Source organism: Neopsephotus bourkii, unplaced genomic scaffold (assembly GCF_033783945.1).
Source record: "Neopsephotus bourkii isolate Nb327-2 ecotype Australia unplaced genomic scaffold, CSIRO-AGI_Nbou_v1 NB_233, whole genome shotgun sequence".
Taxonomy (NCBI): Eukaryota; Metazoa; Chordata; class Aves; order Psittaciformes; family Psittacidae; genus Neopsephotus; species Neopsephotus bourkii.
The window spans coordinates 1829316-1850962 of NW_026900743.1; the positions used below are offsets into that span (position 1 = coordinate 1829316).

Below are 21647 nucleotides of genomic sequence, written 5' to 3' on the forward strand. Positions count from 1 at the left end.
TTTCAAACATAGTGGCTGACTCGTATCTGCTGGCAACTGATACATTTAGTAAATTATTCCCTGTATTTAAAGGATAATGATGTTCCAGACAAGGCACAGTGTGCTTCATGAGGCTGGAAAAGGAAGGGGTCAAGGCAACATCTTCCTGAACCAGCACTGAGACAGTGCTGCAGCCAATATCTGGAACTGAGCGTGCAAGCTGATTCTGAGACAGGTTGTACAGTGTCCTGGGTTCAGCAGTAGCAGTCATTTTTCTCCTCAGTAGCTGGTACAGTGCTGGGTTTTTTACTTTAGCCTGAGAACAACGTTGATAGCACACTGATGTGTTTAGTTGTTGATAAGTAAAGATTACTCTAAGTCAAGGACCTTCCCAGCCTCTCATGCTCTGACAGTGTGGAGAAGCACAGAAAGCCGTGAGGAAGCAGAGACAGGACACCTGACCCAAACTAACCAAAGGGGTATTCCATACAATAGCACATCATGCCCAGTGTACAAACTGAGAGGAGTTATCCTGAAGGGCAGATTACTGCTTGGGTAGGGCTGGGTGTCAATTGGCAGGCAGTGAGCAATTGTATTGTGCATCACTTATGTTTATTGTTGGGGTTTTTTTGTTTGTAGGTTGGTTTGGTTTTGTTTTTTCTTTTTTTATATTCTCTCCCTTATCATCATTACCATTAGTGGTAGTAGTAATAGTTTTGTATTATACTCTAGTTACTGGACTGTTCTTATCTCAACCTTGGGATTTATATTCTTTCAAATCTCCCCATCCTGACAGGAGCCTTGGAGGAAGAAAGGGGAGAGCAAGCAGCTGCGTGGTTCTGAGTTACCAGCTTAAACCACAACACACAGACATTCATTCAAATAATGGTTGAAATTGGAAAACACTGAAGAAAACCAGAGGTAGGAGAGACTGCAAAAACCCCATACAGTCACCCCCTATTTCCTAGCCGCAAGTTACTCGGGTATTACATTGTGACACATGCACTTTTAGCCTATTCTCCCAAAGCTTCAAAAACGGAGGTGCCATGCATTCCCCAGGCAATCTTGTCCAGCTTTTCACTATTCAATAGTATTGAGAAGTCTAACTGCATTCAGCACTGCTGTGATTACCCCATTAATTCTATATGTCCATAATATACAGAGAATAGCTTGTTCCGTTCTCCCTTGTGACAGGTGTTTACATGCTCATAGGCACTTTACCTCTTCATTCCTATGTCTCTCATTCCAACTAAACAACCCAAATCTTTCAGGAACCTCTCACCACTTTCCTGTTTTACTGCTGGGTCCTCTCTTGAAAGGAAATACACCTGAAAAATGTTTACTACACTTGAAAAGCTATCCTATATGGTTTCTGATAGGAAACGCTGAAGCAATTACAAGTTCTGTGGTAGAATATTTAACTGGCACGACAAATACTCCAAAGTCAAATATTCTGAATAAAGTTCATAAACATTAACCTAGCAGCAATGGGTGTCAGCCTCATTCAGCAAGATACCTTAATAATTTCAAAGTTGAAGTAAAATTGATTAACCATGCAATGAACTAGAAGGAAATAGAAACACATCAAAGACAGGAAAAAGTACACTAGACTGAAAGAAGGTATTTGAGTTGGACAAAAACATTCTAGCAGATAGGAAGGAAAAAACACGAGCTAGCAAGATAACGCCAGGTAAAACAAAGAAGTGGAAGATAACATGGTTGCAGAAATGTACCCAGCCTATGGAAAAAGTTATTAAAAGATCTGTAACTGCCAAACCTCTTGAAAGGTAAAGCAATAAATAAGTAAATAAGAAATCGGGGGAAAAAAACCCAACCAAGCAAATGAACAAAAAGCCAGACAGCATAAAGGTGCAAAGAAGAAACAAAAAGAGGAAGTATATGTTAGAAACAAAGAGGTTTCACATCTCCCTTTCAGGAATTTTGTTACAGGAATCAAGAAGGACAAACAGTATTTCATGCTCTTTAAAAGAATAGATACTGACTCCTCATGCAGCATCTTCCTCTGTTTTCTGTTTTATTGTGAGACTGACCCAGCCCAGTTTCCTGTTAGTCTTTGCGCCCAGAGCCTTAAAAGCATGTTTGGAAGAGATGATGTTACTGCTTGAAGATTCAGGATTCTGTGCAGTAATACCAGTGTACACTTATGCTTGCTTGACTTTAACAGAGAAAAATAAAGAGGTGCAAATTAATAAGTAGTGGTTACCTCAGAGCAGCAGTTTTCCCATTTCTGTGAGTACACGTGACTTGCCTGGTTTGGTACCCAATTTGTATGTCCCAATATTTGTTCTCCTGTCTATTCTGCCTGTTTCTATTCCTCTTCTTCTTAATTAACTCACGAGCCTCAGGATCCCGAACTGCCTTTTCTCTGTCCTTTTCCTTATCTTTGTTCTTCCCTCTTTTCCTCGTTTGCCTTATTTGTCTTGAATGGGGCACTGAGCATGTGCTCCAAGGTCCCACATTTAGGCTATACAGGCTTTCTTCAGCAGTGCATGGGCTAGACTGACAGATCTGAAATTCGGTGAGGTTAGGACAGGCAGACCCACCAAACTGTGGTGGAGCCACAACGTGCCGAGTTCGATGCTGAAGACCATTTCCACAGGTCTTTGAGCACTCCGACCAGGGGGCAAATTCAGCCACAATGCAGTCCTGCCGGCACGGGATGAGGCATCCCTGCTCCTGGCGGGGCTTTGGCTCAAAGTACTCGCAGATGACATCCTCAGCTGGCACCCCGTTGGACTTCTGGATACAGGTGATGTCCCTTGTCTGGATCCCTTCCTCCCCTCTGATGCACTCCAGGGGCTTCTCATGGCTGCGGGAAAGAACAGGCCGGCACTGGTTCCAGCTGCCGATCTGCCAGTCGTACAGCTCCTTGTGCCAGTCGCAAACCCGAAAACAGCTCTGCTGGTTGTCTGGCCGCTCTGGCTGCTTGCAGTTTGTGGGCAGTGTGGTCCAGCCCTCCACATGGGCACACCACACCGCTCGTGTCTGGGTACCACCCGGGCCGCATTCATCTCCCATACATCTCCCCCATGGACCTGCAAAACAAGAGAAGATGCTACTGTTGCACACGTCACTGTTTTAATGCTGTGTTGCAAAACCAAGCTCATAGAACTACTTTTGCACTTCCGCTAAGAATTTAATTCTTGGAGAAACGTAAACTTGGAAAATAAAACAAGTATGGGATTACTCTTAATCTCCTATTTTTGTGATTATAGATACATTTCATTTTTTATCCTAGACAAATATTCAATTTCAAGAACATACACAGGAATTCACATTAGAAAACTGAGAACTGAGCAATGACAAAGTCATCACATAGCTTTGACTAGCAAGGTATCAGCCAAAGTGCTCCCCTTGAAATCATCAATCTAATCTTCTCTCTCATCTGCATAAATACCCTTTCCTGGACTGTTTTGATTTTTGCTTCACATTTTCTACTGCACTACTCTGTACACCCTGATGCTAATTAATATGATATTCTCATCTTCCTGCATTGTATTAAATAACGAGAACAACAACATAAAACATTTTGAAGAATAGAGGTAATTTCAGGTAGGCCACTGCTATCCTTTCCTTTATTATAACTAAAATAAAAATTAAAAGCCCTCTAAGGAGTGTTTGCTCTACACAATCTGTGAAATCATTATCTAGAAAAAGATCTTGAAGACAGAGACATACCAACTGGTAAATCTCCACAGAACAGAAGTTACTGTACCATAGAATAGCAGGGTGGAAGGGGACTTCTAGAATCACCTGGTCCAACCATTCATGGCAAAAGCACAATCTACACAAGATGCTCCAGCACCCTGTCCAGCTGAAACTTTAAAGTGTCCATCGTTGGGGAGTCCATCATGGGGACATTATTCCAATGGCTGATTGTTCTCATTGTGAAAAATTTTCCTCTTGTGCCCAGTCAGAATCTCCCCAGAAGTAACTTGTACCCATTGTTTTTTTTAAATCTCTAAGGTCTATCATAAATAGTCAACATTTATAATTAGTTATAACAAAATTAATGTTGTTATAATCAGTATCAACAAAACCAATAAAAACCTATTTCCTCAAAATCTGATATGTTTACTTTTTCCATTATTAAAAAACTGTAATATTCAACCAGTTCAACTCACAAAATCCAGAGATCAGAGGGAAAAATCCTTGTTTTTTTCTCATTTCTTAAGACCTCCCCTCATACACACCTCATGCACATTGACTTACTATGAAAAAGTAAGACAAATCATACAGAAAAAAAAATGTAACCATTTCCTAGAAGAAAAGATGTCTGTCTGCAGACAGCTGGTCACACAGAAGACATTCCGGCTGACTGAGGAGTGCTCATGCTCCATAAAGAAACTGGGGCCAGGCCATGAAATCCTCATTTATCTTACTGACCCCTGTAACAAGATTTTTTTGTGTGAGTAGTTGTGGGAGATGCTGGGCTGAGCTTTTGTTATTTCTAAAGCAGGTTAACAATAATTCTGGGACTGCACAAGAGTTAAATGAACTATGGCAGGTACAAATTATTCACAACACTTTCTTACTGAATGACTGGATAATGACAGAATATGAAACCACATCTGATTACTGATTCCCACAACCTTCACTGACTTCAACACAATTTTCAGCTGTTCATCCAACATTACCTTCAGTAGCAGTTTGGGAATGGGCTGATGATACACTATACACTTAACCTCTGCTCCTTATTGCCTCTTTTTTTAAGAGGACACTGAGGCTGAACAGTTTCTGAAATCCTAAGCATTAATACCTCATAGCAATGCCAGCTGGCAGAGACTAATTCAGACCGTGGAAACTCCTCTGTATTTTTTGCACATTTTTTTGCAGTGCTCCTTTAGAATAAAGTTCCAAGCTACCTTCCAACAAATTAATTTCAAAATACCTGTGAATACAGGTTACTTTAACCTTTTTTTCAAAGGAAGAAGAGGAATTTACATTGTTACTTAGTTTAGCTGTTAAAAATATAACATAAAATTTAAAAAATATGTATTTCTAGCAATATTAACAAAAAACTTGCTTTGACCAATTTTTTCTTAACTACTTCTGGTAACCGTATTAACTGATATTCCTATCAGTTTTCAGATGCACAAACCTGCTTTGAAACCTTCAGTTAAGTTATACACTTTTCCTTGCAGGATCATAAGTCACAGCTGTTAAGCTCAAGCACTCGCTGAGGAATGTTGCTGCCATACGTTCTTTATATGTACCTCACAAAAAGAGAGATTAGGTTCCTCTGCGCTTCCCTTCACAGGTATGCATCTCTCTCTACCATTTACAACAAGAGCCTAGAATAATTCACTTCTAACTCAAGTGGCCCCCAAACACATTGCAAGCACCAAGGCCAGACATGGTTGTCATTTGAAAATAACCACAGAAAAGCAGGAAGAGAAATTCCTCTGAACTGAGCAAAGGAGCTTTGCGACTTTGTCTAAATAACAAGAAATACATCCCAAACTAGTCCCCTAATACACTGTCTTTTTTTTTTTACTCATAGCCACAAACTGAAGAGCAAGCACCCAGCACATGCTTACAGTATTTCTTTGTCTGCTGGTCAAGGCATCACTGAAGATACACGATGAAAAAACAGAGAAGACGGAGGCTTTGAATGATCTGCAAGTATGAGAAAACCACATAAAGACCACCTGCAACATGCTTTTTGTATTTTAGCGTTATCATGGGCAGTACATTTACCACAACATTTGTAAATGTGAAATTTGGGGATAAAATTAACGTCACAGAATCTGGTGTAGCACAGGTATGCAACTTAGCAATGAAAAAGATTAGCAATGTAGAGTCTCACCCACCACCATCACCGAAAGGCTGCAGGAGGTGACTGCTCTTTCACAAACACCCAGCTAATCTTAAGCACTAGTAACAACAGAACATCTTTAGACAAGCTGTCGAGCCTAATCAAGGCCTCAGATGATGCTTTAATTTGCTCTCTATGAATATTCTTTAGGTTCTCTCTTTCCCATTGAAGCAGTCCTCATGCAGACACTGCTCTCCCTGCTGTGCACTGATCCAGGGACGCCTGGGCAACATCCACTCCATTTGCATTGGGGAAAAGAAGCTGCTGCTGTGAATGCAAAGTAGTTTTTCTTAGCATTTAGTTTTAAACATATTTAGACAAATGAGTCACAGCTTACCTGTAGTGAGCTGTACTTGTCTCATGAAAATACCATCGTCTATCTGCTCTCTGTTTAATTAGCATATCACATATGGCAGTTACAGAAATAAACAGGAAGCTTGCTTCTTCTTTGTTGTTGAGAGTTATCACTTAAGTCTTAGTGAGTTTAAAATGTCATTTGTAATTCTTTGTCTTTTAAAGAGATTACTGTAATATACAATATTAAGATTCCCTCTAAGCTTCTAGAGGATTAACATTTATATTTTTAGGGACCAGGAAAGTAAGTGAATTAACCATTACTGCAAGTTTATTCTGAAATTTTAGGGAGTAAACACAACGGAGTCCAAAAATTAAAATTAATCCTCTCACTAAAGCACCCATAGCTTTGCAGCTGAGAACAAAGTAAGCTATCATATTTAGTATCTTAGATATTGTTTCAGGTATTAAAATTATCACTATTTGAAGAAGAAAAAACTTGGTTTTGAACTTTGATCTGGGGCAAATAAGGCTATATAAAAATCCATTCAGCTTTCCTCCACATGCATAATAAAAAAACAGACAAAACAAGCCCCCAGCTATCCCCCCAAAAAACACATCTTAAAGCATCAAGCAAGACGTTACTCCCATTTTTAACACATGAAGATTTCACCACTGATTCAATCTGAATTTTGCTATACTTTCAGTGAGAAGTGGTTTTGACCCATTTATATTATTGGTTTGGTGTCTGTAAGTAGCATTAACAGTTTAATGCCAGAGATTGAGACTGACAGCACAAGACAATGAGCAGCTTAGTTTTCAGTATTTTCAGAGGATTGTATTTAAAGAGACTACTGACAGAGTAATTAGCAGAAATCTACTATTTCTAATTCCAGAAACAAGCTAACTTTGCCCACTATTGGAAACCTCAAATTACATTTTATTAAGAGAAGTTTGTGATGAGGGCCAAGAAGGTTAATGGGTGATACAGGACTGGGAGTCAGAAGGACAGTGGTATTATAAGATATAGTTCAAGCCTAAGCAGTAAATCTCAAGAGAGGTCAGAAAGACACAGATCAAAAAGTCTTTGAAGGACTCAGGAGATGACAGTGAATTGAATCTACAGTTTCTGATAGAGGAGCCGGTCAAGGAGCAGAATGAACAGCAAGCTACTGAGAATGTAACAGCTTCAGAGCTGCCGCCAAAGTCACTTGCAGTTCCTCTCAGCTAAATTAAAATACCACTATCATGTCTATAACACGGTACAGTGTACCGATATTATCTATATTTGCTTTACACGATTATGGTAGTACTTGAGAAACCACCACTGCAATCACAAAGTATTTTTATGACAGGCAGTAGATAACTGGGGAAGTCTAAATAGGAAAGAGTTTCACTGACAGACACATTGCCTGTTACACTGAAATGAAGCAATACAGCAAAGTGCTATAATTTTAGGTAAATTATTGATAGCTTTGGGGTTTTTTTTTAGTATAGAATCTGAGATGTGACAACACAGAAGCCGGCTGCATTTGGAGAGACAGATTCTGTAATTTATACTATTGGGAGTGTCAAGACAGTAGAAAATTATTCACAAACAAAACCTTTATTTTTGCATCCTTCCCACCCGTGGCGGGGCTCCATGGGTGCTGTATGACTTGCCACTTGCTATATTTGCCAGCAAACTCTCCCCTCCAGGAGTGCTATGGATCACCTTGACTGTCATTTCTATTTAATGCTTTTGTCTTTCTCAGCTCCTCTTTCAGAGGTTGAAAAGAACATGCAAGGCAGTGTCTGCATCAAAGAAAATGGATTCAGGATATAGAAGAGAGATAAAAAAACTAAAGGATTCTCCAGATAATAAAACATAACACATGTGAGTCAGAGGAAGACAATGGGGAATCAAATATGCCTACAAAGGATTTGACTCCTAGGTCAGATTTTTTATTTCCTGATAGTATAAGGGAAAGTGTAAACAGTACTACAGTTCAAATGATTTCAGAATCTCAAGAATTCTGAAATTTCTCAAATTAACAAGGAAATATAAAAAATAACATTAAAAAACAGTTTCCCCAACTTTCCAAGGCACACTTTCAAATAATAGGATAAAGACAAAGGCAAACTTGAAACTATATAAATAGCAGCCACTTAGGTATCTTTCTAGGTGTCCACACAATTACTAAGGCACTTTATATAACTGGGCCCTTTTTTTTTTCCCCTATTAATATCCATTGGGAAAATGCATTCACACATTTTCCTGATACTATTAATGGCACGGTAATTAACATTTTTTTCTTAATTAATATAAAACACATGAAATGAACCTAAGAGTAACCATACCAGTTTAAATTCTGACATCACAAAAAGCATAACACTTATTCAGTGTTTCCCTAACTAAGCATTTTCATACTAGAGCCTCACAAATTACTGGAACCAAATTTTACTTGTTCTCCTTCAGCGAGTATTCCTTTTTTATATCAGAAAACTGCTGTGTCCAAAACCAAGTTATGTACTTTATAAGAAAAAAATTTGGATTTAACATGCTTTCCCAGTGTTGATAAAGTGGGATTCTGTGCTACAATTCATTGTAGTTTTAACACTATTATTTCACTTGGTAGAGGGGTTTTTCGTCTGCTTTATGTTTTTTCTGCCTTTATATTGTGACAATTACAAGAGATACTGATTTTCTTTTTTCTTTTGTCTGTAGTAAACGTGGAAAGGGTAAAAAGTATCTATTTCAATAGCACAAAAAGAAAACTATAAAAAACCAAAATGGTCTCAAAAATTTTCTCTTTCATTTAATATAATGCCAGTTCTTCATCAGCCAGGTCTGAAGACCTAGTTTAACAGTTAAAAAGAAAAGGGAAGGAACCTCAAACATATTTTGTTCTGGCTGTAAGGATTCAAATTTTTAAGTAAACTGCATCAGGGCTTACACTTTTTATACCACATTTCTTCCAAAAGTAGTTTGACTACAGTGGCGTAACACCCTGAAAATCACAACCTACTCTGAGAGTCTCTATCTCACAGTAATGGTGCAAAATGATTATCTGAAGTATATGCTAGCAAACACACAAACACGAAAGGCTGACAGCTCACAGTGCAGAGCTACCTGGCTTTGTGTTGTTGTCATAACTTGCAATGGAAGCAGGTTTATTTTATTATTTTAATAAGCTTTAGGCTTATTATAAACTTAAGGTAATTCTCAAAATGTTATTCAAACGGTTCTTCCTCCAAACATTTACTTATTTTTTTTTAGCATAAGTTCCTCTAACCATTTTTCCTTTACCCAGTGTAGCAGCAGCTGGCCAAATGAATACAGGATGAACACAGAAAGGAATACTTAATTGAAGCAGCATGCTTTAAAGAGAAATACAGCCTGCATGTTCTACAAAGCAATTACATTGCTTTGAGCTTCTAGTCATGTTGCAATAAATACTTCTGATATTGTAAGATACTGAATACAGTTTATTCTAGCCCACAGTCCGTTTACATATAGAGCTGGTTCATGAACATTTCATAGTTAATAGTGGTGGTGTTAAGCAATACTAATGTATCCCTCGCACTCCTCTGCTTATGTTGTCTCTCTAGTCACACTGCTGGCTGAAAAGCCAGATTAACACTCTTCTGAGAAATGATGATTCCCATTTATAGCAAACACTCTTACAGGCTTTGTAAGTTGGATGAAAGGCTTTATTAACCTTTGCTTGTATCTTTCCCGCGTCTGTTTTGTTTATTCGTAAATATCAACAGCTGAAAGCTGCTCTGAATCTCCTCAGACAGTTTTACCAAGTCAGACTGAAGTACTACCTATCCCAGTACTCACCTCCTACAGCAACAGGGAACACAAGCTTGATGACGGTACAGAAATATCACGAGTATAACCAATGCCTTCCGTGGTACCATCCCAGCTTCCCACCATTTCCAGCTCACACACCACAGCAGACACATTGGTAAAACCTTTCTAATACAATTAATAATCATACATGCACAGCAGATAAAGAATGTCCATGTGTTCTTCAACTGCATTATACAGAAGATCAGTTTTAGAAATCATATTAGAAACTCCTAAATTGTTATTCTTTTTTTTCTCTGGAAAGCCACCAGAAACGTCATGACAGAAAACACAAGGCATGGAACCTATTTTTTCTTAAGCATTGGGCAAGGAAAAACGAAATAAAAAACGCCCCCATGAACAGCAAAACCAATTATGAGCAAATCTGTGAAATCAACAGTTACTTCCAATTATTACACAGACTGTAATCATGAGTAAATATTAACATTTTGCAATGAAAGCTCTCTAATGATATGAGCAGCAATAACACCACATATTATTCTTATCTGTGCCCCTGTAAATTTTAACAGCTCTGTCTGCATCAGAATCTGATTTTAAGGGATAGATTATTGAGAAACCATTTCAAGATCCACTGCCTATTAAGGATGAGGATTTGATTTGTATAGATGAGGTTTTTCCACTGGTTTTGGATCGAGATTTGCTGCTTTCTCCCTGTTGGTATTTCACATTCAATTTACTCACAAACCTCAAAGCAATTTTTTTACTACAATATTGCTAAAAGAATATGTCACTTAACCTGAAAATCTCATTGCTAATATTATTCTTAATGACTACACATGTAAATGCAGATTTTTGCACTTATTCAACTAACTGATGCTTGTCCTTCCCTTTTCACCAGAGTAAACCCCAATCAGATCCATCGAAAGAGCACCACTAGCCCTTGTCATGACACCTGGATATCAGCATGCATTGCAGCATCAGTTTCTTGGTACTATTAGAAAAGTTTATTTCTGTGCAAAGTCTCCTGCAATTGCATGCTAATCAGCCATGTTGAACAGGTTACAGGAGCTTTGAATCAGACCATTTTCACCTCTATCATGAATAATTTTGCAATTCAACTTCTTAACCATGATTTTCTTCTGTACGCAGGCTGATACATTGAGAAGACAAAATACCTTTGTTTCAATTAGCATGAAGAACAAATGAATGCTTTTATTTTTTGCCTCTGTCTCATTTTCTGTCCTTTTATTTCTTTCCTTTGTTCACCATAACCTCCTGCTGTGGTGCTGATGGCCAGAAGTGCTAGCTGTGAGGCTGCTGGAACCACAGGGTACATCCGTCAACACAAGCCATCACTCTTGTGCCAGCTCAGCCGTTTGTAATCCCAGTCTCTGCTTACATTAGCCAAGGGGAAACAAGTCAAAAACCTTCTTCACAGAGACATGAAGAAATTTATGGCTAGAGCTTTTCACAGACTGGCTACAGCTTTTTGAATAGAGTACTAGAACCAGACATCAGAAACAAAATGTACTATCTTTGCACACTGATTTTTTTAAAGGATCAGACCTCCTGTAAGATATTTTGTCAGATAAGGTATCACATAGTTGGCTGTAAGAGGGCACTACAATTTAGTGGTATGAAGTCAGAAGTAGATTTAGGTTGTACTCTGAGCCCCATTTCTAGCCTGCAGGATGATCCACATATGCCATTTCTGTCTCCTTGCAATTCAGCTTCTTCTCTCTAAGGCAAGGACAACAATATGAATTTTTAAAGCCCATTTAGAGGCATTGATGAAAAACGGTGTGCAAGAAGTAAACAGCAGTAGGAATACACGTTCTGTCATTTTCTCTCTGGAAGCACACAGTTTATTCAGTATCTTTCCCTTGAGTTTTGCCCTAAATCCCAGTTGCGTTGAAAGGTGCGTTTTAATAAAAAAGCAAGAAGCCCAGACAATAAGCTGTTGCTTTTTCTTACTCTTGACAGAAATCTTATTCATAGAGCACAGCATGAATACTTCTCATCTGTGCCTTCCCTCTGCCTCTTTGCCCACAAGAGAGATAATAAAGATATTCAAGGATCAAATAGGAAGGTTTCTCATATATCTGGATTCTTTATAGTTGTTTTGTTCACCACTACCGGAATAACATTAGGAGGCCTGAACCTAATGAATATCCCTTAGTTAGTGTTCTGGACCTGTCATCCTTTTGGTTTTCCTCAAATTCATTGGAGCAAAGAAAGTTTGATAAAATTGCACCTTGTAAGCACAGAACATTATATAAAAGGTCAAGCCTACACATTTTTTTATTCACCTTTAAATATTTCATTATTTAAATTGCCTATGTGTTGGACTGAAATAATAACTCAATCATAAATCTTTTGAAGTGCACTGAGACTTTATGTCTTGCTGAGATACATTCTCCAGCATATCCTCTGTTCATTTATTATTCATTATCATCCACAGTTTGCCAAATTCCTGTGGAACCCATTTTCAATTTTCAAATGGCAACTTTCCCCTAGACTTGTGGTGCTTTCATTACATAGACATAGTATTTAAAACTACAGGAAGGAAAGCCAACTAAGCCATGTGGGCATACTGAAAATACAAGTGCTGCTGTGTATCAGACAATGATAGATCTATATTAGTTTTGAAGAAGTCTTGTCAGGACTATATGAAACCTGTCAATGCAATGTATGCAAAATAAGTAATGTCTTTATCTGAGCTTTCTGTAATAAATAATTTTCATTTCATACACAACTGAGATAAATAATTCAAAAAAGTGATTACTACTTACTTCCATCTGGCAAATGCTTTGCACAATTGTATTAAAATAAGTGGGTTTGTCTATTTTTGTGAGACTGGAAATATACCTAACAAACTGTTCCATATAAATATTTTTTCCAGTTTTTGTTTTAGAAATAATAACTTTCTTGAAATATTAATGTAGGCAGTCATTTCAGTATCTCAGACCATATCATAACTTTAGCTTTTAAACAGTACTCCCCCTCAATCAAAGCAGGGATTTCTGTTTAAAAATACATGAACATGATCTGGTATTATCACTAATCTATCAGAAGAACCCAAGACATCCTATTAAAAATGCAATGCATCACTACTGAAAAATTTTTAAAGTACACCAGTATTTTAAGAAGGGCATCACAAGATTACTCTTAGATCAGCAATCTCCAGAACATTGCTTCAATTCCTTTCACCCGTCAAAGAAAAAGGGACAGGAACACAGCAACTGACCTCTGCCCTAGTCTTCCATTCTAGCACAAAAAACAACTACTTTTCCACTGCTAGTAGTATCTTTGATTTCTAAAGTTACTTCACAAGGGTCATTTCATAATAAGTAAAAACAGAATCTTTTAGTACATGCCCTGCTTTCTTGGGGATGGCTGAACATCTGCCCGCAAACAGGAAATGGTGAATGAATTCTTTGTTTTGTTTTGCTTGTGTGAATGGCTTTTGCTTTACCGATAAAACTATCAGTTGCCAGAATCTATAATAAATGCTCAGAGCAATGTAGAGATATTTCATCCGCTCCAGCCAAGGAGCCGGCTTCATTTGGAGCTCGGCTCAGATGCCTCTATACAAATGCCTGTAGCATGGGGAACAAACAAGAATTAGAGATGTGTGCACATCTACAGGGATATGATGTAATAGGCATCACAGAAACATGGTGGGATGGCTCCTATGACTGAACTGTTGGAATGGAAGGTTACAGGCTTTATAGAAAAGACAGGCGGGGAGGGGGAGTTGCTGTTTATGTTAGGGATAGGCTGGAGAGTATGGAACTGTCTGGGGACAGGTGAGCAGATAACAGAGAGTTTGTGGGTCAGGGTAAAAGGGAAAACAAAGATGGCGGACATTACTGTGGGGATCTGCTACGGACTGCCTGATCAAGGAGAATCCGCAGAGGAAGTGCTCTACAGATAGGAAAAGCCTCACACTCACAGGCCCTTGTTCTCATGGGGGACTTCAACCACCCTGACATCTGTTGGAAAGATGGTACGGCCCGGCACAAGCAATCCAGGAGGTGCCTCAATTGTGTGGAAGACAGCTTCCTTCTGCAGGTAATAGAGGAACCGACAAGGAGAGGTGCCATGCTTGACCTCGTGCTCACCAACAGGAAAGGGCTGGTTGGAACTGTGATGTTCCAGGGCAGCCTTGGATGCAGCGATCACAAGATGGTCAAGTTTGAGATCCTCAGGACAGTGAGAAGAGCGTGCAGCAAGCTCACTGCCCTAGACTTCAAGAGAGCAGACTTTGGCATCTTCAGGAACCTGCTTAGTAAGGTTCCATGGGATACAGCCCTAGAGGGCAGCGGGGCCCAAGACTGTTGGTTGATATTCAAGGATCGCCTACGGCAAGCTCAGGATTGTTGCATCCCAACTAGAAGGAAGTGCAGCAGGAGGGCCAGGAGACCTCCTTGGGTGAATAAGGAGGTGCTGAGGAAAAATCAAAGGAAAAAAGAGGCTTATAAAAAAGTGGAAGCAAGGACAGGTGGCCTGGGAACAATACAGGGAAGCTAGGGACCAGGTTAGGAAAGCTAAGGCCCAGCTAGAATTAAACTTGGCTAGGGATGTTAAGGATAACAGGAAGGGATTCTATATGTATGTAGTGAATAAAAAACAGATTAGGGACAACGTAGGCCCCCTCAGGAAGCTATCAGAACTGGCTACCCTGGATTTGGAGAAGGCTGAGGGTCTGAATGACTTCTTTGCCTCGGTCTTTACTGGCAAAGGCTCTGACCACACCACCCAAGTCTTGGAAGGCAGACGCAGGGACTGTGAGAATGAAGACCCTAGGCGCATTGTAGAAGAGGAACTCGTTCGAGACCATCTTAAAAATCTGAACATACACAAGTCCATGGTTCCTGATGAAATCCATCCGCGAGTCCTGAAGGAGCTGGCAAACGAAGTTGCTAAGCCACTGTCCATCATATTTGAAAATCATGGCAGTCAGGTGAAGTTCCTGACGACTGGAAAAAGGGAAATATAACCCCCATTTTCAAGAAGGGGAAAATGGAAAACCCAGGGAAATACAGACCAGTCAGTCTCACCTCTGAGCCTGGCAAAATCTTGGAGCAGATTCTCCTGGAAGGCATGCTAAGGCACATGAAAAACAATAAGGTGCTTGCTGACAGCCAGCATGGCTTCACTAAGGGGAAATCCTGCCTGACCAATTTGGTGGCCTTCTATGATGGGGCTATGAACTGATGGACAGGAGTAGAGCAGCTGATGTCATCTACCTGGATTTGTGTAAAGCGTTCGACACTGTCCCACACCACATCCTTGTCTCTAAATTGGAGAGACATCAATTTCATGGATGGACCACTCGGTGGATAAAGAACTGGCTGGATGACTGCACACAAAGAGTTGTGGTCAATGGCTCAATGTCCGTCTCGAGATCAGTAACGAGTGGTGTTCCTCAGGGATCAGTGTTGGCACCGGTCTTGTTTAACATCTTCGTCGCTGCCATGGACAGTGGGATTGAGTGCGCCCTCAGCAAGTTTGCCGATGACACCAAGCTGTGTGGTTCGGTTGATACGCTGAAGGGAAGGAATGCCATCCAGAGGGACCTTGACACGCTTGTGAGGTGGGTTGATACCAACCTCATGAAGTTTAACCGTGACAAGTGCAAGGTCCTACACCTGGGTTGGAGCAATCCCAGACACAGCTACAGGCTGGGCAGAGAAGAGATTCAGAGCATCCCTGCGGAGAAGGACTTGGGGGTGCTGGTCGATGAGAAAATGAACATGAGCCAACAGGGTGCACTCACAGCCCAGAAAGCCAACCGTATCCTGGGCTGCATCAAAAGGAGCGTGACCAGCAGGTCAAAGGAGGTGATCCTGCCCCTCTACTCTGTCCTCATGAGACCTCACTTGGAGTACTGTGCGCAGTTCTAGTGTCCTCAACATAAAAAGTACATGGAACTGTTGGAACAAGTCCAGAGGAGGGCCATGAGGATGATCAGGGGACTGGAGCACCTCCCATATGAAGATAGGCTGAGAAAGTTGGGGCTGTTGAGGCTGGAGAAGAGAAGGCTGCGTGGAGACCTCATAGCAGCCTTCCAGTATCTGAAGGGGAGCTAAAGGGATGCTGGGGATGGACTATTCGTTAGGGAGTGTAGTGATAGGACAAGGGGTAATGGGTTAAAACTTAAACAGGGGAAGTTTAGAATGGATATTAGGAAGAAATTCTTTCCTGTTAGGGTGGTGAGGCACTGGAATGGGTTGCCCAGGGAGGTTGTGAATACTCCATCCTTGTCCGTGTTCAAGGCCAGGTTGGACAGAGGCTTGGGTAGCATGGTTTAGTGTGATGTGTCCCTGCCCATGGCAGGGGGGTTGGAACTTGATGATCTTAAGGTCCTTTCCAACACTAACTATTCTATGATTCTATGATTCTGTCTATCCTTATCTCAGCCTATGAGTTTTCCCACTTTTACCCTTCCAATTCTCATCCCCATTCAACCAGGGGTTAGTGAGCAAGCAGCTGTGTAGGGCTTAGTTGCCTGCTCCAGTTAAACCACAACAATCAGGAAATACTGTTTTGCTGTGACGGTGACTGAGCACTGGCACGTGTTGCCCAGATATGACATGGAGTCTCCCTCCTTGGAGATATTCAAAAGCCATCTGAACACAGTCGTGGGCAACTGGTTCAGGGGAGGTATGTATGATGCACATGAAGCATAAAAGCTCTAGGTGGCTCTGCCTGAGCAGGCAAGGTATACGAGGTGACATCCTGTGGTCCCTCACAACCTCACCCATTCTGTGACTCCCTGAAATACGCACATATCACTATCAAATACAAAAGTCACAAAGGAAGTATTTTGAATATGTATTTTCCAGACTCTGTTTCCCAAATTTCACTATGCCAAAGTTTAAATCACTATATAAAGGCTAAAAAACATCATGTATTCATGAGTAGGTATGTCCAGAAAGAAAAGATTAAGAAAATGCTATTTGTTAGGGTTTGGGGTTAATCAATTATAGAATTTAGTATAAAGCCTGTACTTCTTTGGAAACAGCTATTTAATTCCATGCCAGAAATTTTGTATCAGAAAACTTACAGGAAGAACGATTTATTATTAAAAATATCTACAGAATTTAACTAACAGATAATGCCCATAAACTTCAAATATGTAACATGTATTTGCACTTCATTAAATATTAACTACACTAGAAATGGATTCCTAAATATTTTTTATTAACTCCAGATGAGTATAAAAATAAATATGACAGACATAAAATGGCAGAAAAGTTTCAAAATTAATGCACTGAGAAGACTTTATAATGCACTCTTTATGGATTACCACAAGCATTAAACCCCCTTGTTCAAGCTCCATTGAACAATGTGTATTTCTATACAGATACTCATTCTTAAAATTCTTCCTCCCAGTACATCGATTTATTAGATAAACATGAAGCTCATCTTCTGCACAGTGAAAGAACAGCTCACGTGCAAATTTTATTTAAAGGAGAAAATAAGTAGAGAGATCTATATATGTGAACAGGGACAGGGTAATTTAGCTAGTCACACTGGCAGAAATTTCAGGACACTGTCTGAGTACTTACCAAGAAACCACCGCAGCTGGAATTAGGGGAAAAAAACATTTGAAAAAAGTGCCTGCAGAACCCAGTTCATCAAAACTGCTGAAATAATACTATGATGTAAGGGCAATCAAATGTCCATTTTACTTAGCTAGCAAACAGTTAACTTTACAGTCCTCAATTTTGCTAATGAGTGAGTAGACCTGAATTTCTCCATGTAACTTCATCACAGCAGAACTTCAAGAAAGAGAGACAAATCCAAGAGCATCTTTGTGATATAATAATACTCCTTTAAAAGCCAGTCCAGAAAGCAACTGCACCTGAATGAAGATCTGTTGTTGCAAAGCCCAAGCAGGCTCATCAAGGTAAACAACAGATCTTATCCTTTTAAAAGCCTGAGCTAGCATTATACCATTTTAGCACAGCTCCTTCAGCTACATCACTCAGGAGATTAGAAATGTCATTCTCTATTTTAATTCACCTTCAGGTAAAAGGTTAACTCATTGGAAAGGATATTTTAACAGGCCAGATCTTTCAAAATCAGTAACGAATTGGGTTGGAGATATCTTTCAGAAGGGATGACTTCAATTAAAACAGCCCTCACTAGAGATAATGGGTAGAGAAGGAAGGTTAGTGTTGGACAAAGAAACACTCGCCCTCTTGACAAATAGGTGATGCAAAGATCCTTATCAGCCTGAATTATGCTGAAAAATCTTCAAAAGGCTCTGAAAAACAGAAAGGTCATTTTGTTTCAAGGAGACTCTTTAAAAAGGGGTAGAAGTGACAGAAAAGTTTTTCCTAACAATTTTTAAAACTCATCAACATGAAAACGTTTGCTGGGCTAAGAAGGAAGGATGGAAGGAGAGAAAGGGAAAAGAAGAAGGAGGGAGGGAGGGGAAGAGAAAGGAAAGGAGAGAGAGAAAGAGAGAGAGAAAGAAAACTCTTATGGGAATCCGAATGTCTCAAAGGACATTTGCAGTAATATGGCCACTGTTTATTTTTCTGCTAGATGTGTAATTATCCATCCAGGCTACATTAGCAGCCATAAAAGCTCTCTCACCCTTTTCAGATGCACTACCAAAGAACAAATTTGGTGTAAGCAGGAACACACATACATTTGGCCTAAGTCTCCATCCTAATGTAAAATTTGATTCAATTCCAATTTTACTGAAGAATAGGAGAAGCTCTTGCTCCTCTTAAAATATAAAGATCATGCCTGGATAACAATAATTTGTCTCTTACAGAAGTATAACTAATTATAAATCAAATGCAGGTGCCTGAATTTCTTTTCTATACTTTGACCTCTACTGAATCCTCAATACCACTGCCTTTCTTTCTCTGCCTCCCCTTCCCTCCCCCCTGCCCCTTTATTATAACACTATTTAGGACATTTCTTTTACTTGGAGTGAAAAATGGTCAGTCATCTGAAGAATGAGCATACTTTAAGAAGAGCAGTTATTTGTTCAACAGCAGGTTAATGTAAGCAAAGGAAAGCTCAACCCAGTATGGCACTGCTTAAAGAAACAAAAGTCAGCTGGGTAGCAATGAGAATACAATATTTTCCAAACCACATGCATCTCATTATATGCAAAATCACTGCATTCTGCTTAATTAGTAAGCTCTGCATTTTTCCTTCCAGTTCTGACTTTTAAAGGCAATAAAGCCACTCCAGAGATTATAGCAGTAAGAAACCTGACTTCATGCCAGTTGATGAGAATTTCCCTGTAACATCACAGGACCATGTAGATCTTACCCGACAAAAGAACTCAAAACAGAAATAAGAGTTCTTTTCTTTCAACCACTCAAACAAATCACCTAGGAGATAGCATTCTCTCCCTTCAGACTGAAAGTAGATACTATTCTGGAATATACACTCTATTACTCATATTCACTTTACTGATCTAAGAACAAGCCAACATCTGACCTTATTTTGTTAGGCATTGTGCAGTTTCAGAGAAATAAGTGTCCAGGTGCTATGCCACAGGTCTAGCTCACAAGCTAGATCAGGCTCAGGGGAGGTATGCATGATGCACGTAAAGCATAAAATATGTGTTTACTTCACGTATGTTAGTTGGATTAATTTATTTGATTGCTTGCTTTGCTGGGCTTTCCTGTTAAGTTTTATGTGAAATAGGAAGAAAAAGGGAAAACTGCAGAGAAGAGTGAGTGCAGCTGAGGTACAGTGACTGTGAAGAAGGCAGGAAGAAATGCTTCAGTCAATCAGAAAGGGACAAGAGTTCAAAATAGTGGATTTCAAATATAAAAAGCCCCTACTTTAGCTGTGTCTCCAACTGCCACTGCAGGTGGGAGGCTTCAGCTGTCTCAAAACCTTAAATTATCTTGCCTCAGTTGAGCAAGAATCTTAAATTATTTTCAAAACAGATAGTATTTCAATCCACATAATGTCATGTGCTCTGCAACAAAATATTGAACTAAAGATGTTCGCAGAAGTAACTGTTTTCTTACAGCTGACACACTGCTTCCAGAGTCCCTATCTTGACCAGTATGTCAGCAGTGTAGGCAGACTGCTGACACCCTGCCTCCTGCCTGACATGGGCAGCATAAGCAGGATGCTGCCCACATTACTGACGTAAAGTAGGATTTCCTCCAACCACATTGCCACTGCTGGAGCCAAGGGGCAGATATGCCCCTGACTCCCACCCGCATGCAAAAGGTATTTGCACAATTGGCTATTGATGCCAGATGACCCGAACACCAAGTGTTCCTGGCAGTTCACCATCGCTTATCACTGTGTGTTTGCTGTTGGGGATTAGGCCATGTTGCTGCTCATCTTTCCTACTAGCTCAATAAAACTTTGTTTTTTAATGTGTTGTCAGACCTCATTACTGTTCACACCTCAGTACCTGACCATATGTTAAAATTAGACACCAGCTGAAAAAACAGTTAAGTTTAAGCTAGATGTTAATTCAAAAGTAAAAGTCAAAATACCATGAATGGACCAGGAAGCATTGTTTACAGCATGATTGCATTTGGAGCACTCCATTACTATTACCCAATCAATCTGTTGTGATATATCTTAACAGTAAAATATGACACCAAAAAAAAAGAGAAAGATTGAAATATGCTTTTGGGAATGGTTGTTTGGTTGTTTTCTTGCCTTCTAAGAGATAATAAAATACATGTGCTGTCTACAAATCACTATTCATTTAAAGCTGCAGAGAGCACTGTTTTAAGCAAGTAACTGAATGTATTTGTACCCATTAATACATTTGAATTAAATGTGTTTGAAGCAATAGCTTCTACTGATGTACGCTTCAGTTTTTAAATAAAGATACAAAATGCACATATTACAGTGAGAGATTTAAAATAAACTCAGTTATTTTAGTGCTTTCCTTTTCAATATTTCAAACACTAGCAGTTAAAATACAACAGAAGCTCTGACAGTGATTCTACTACTCCCTTGGTAGCCTTTAAGACCTTGGTTTCAGTCACTAATCCAGATGCCAACAGACCTTCCTCTATTACCAGGAATCATATCAGAAGCTTTCATAATTTCTTGGTAAGAAATGGAACACTTATCTGAGCAAATTCAATACTACTTGCATGTTTCACTTCAAACACTCTTTACAGCCAACAGGCTGTTCACTATCAGCAACTAAATACACCAAATGTATTACACAACTTACAGAGCATAAATAAGAGAAAGTCTGAATGTAAATGCAAGAGATTTTCTATAACATTTTCTATAAAAGAATCCAGTATTTTCTTTAGATGATACAAATTATCAGACATGCTTTGTAATACAGTGGTGCATTCTAATTATTTTTCGGCTTCTTTTTCTTTCTCTGAAACCTTGCAAACATAAAGGCTTGAAAACAGTAAAACAGAGAAAGCGATTTCTCTAACAGGGAATGGCCATTATTTAAGTTGTCCTGGTTTTACTTGGCAAGAAACACCTGGGTACCGTAAAAGGACTGATCCATTATAATCTCATAAACCCTAGAAATTTCAAGATCAAAATTAAGGATTTTCCTTTTTTTTCATTCCAATCAAAGAGAATTCCATTAATATGTTTCAGAAGAAGATGAGACCACTGCTGCAAATCATTGGTTGCAACCACCAAAGCCTCATGGGAGCATGCATACATTGCTGATAGCAAGTCCTCTCACTCCCATTCCTCTCTGCTAGAAGGATATATGAAGGAATCAAGGATAAGGCCTCTCAC

The 21647-nt window shown here is 39.5% G+C and overlaps 1 protein-coding gene across 1 annotated transcript in view; it reads right to left on the reverse strand.

Annotated features, from left to right (window-relative positions):
* Positions 1-21647, reverse strand: part of THSD7A (thrombospondin type 1 domain containing 7A) — a 194621-nt gene that overhangs the window by 115889 nt on the left and 57085 nt on the right. Inside the window, exon 2 of the mRNA XM_061344712.1 lies at positions 2204-3035. Coding sequence (XP_061200696.1) covers positions 2204-3035 — 832 coding nt within the window. The remainder of the gene's footprint in view (positions 1-2203; positions 3036-21647) is intronic.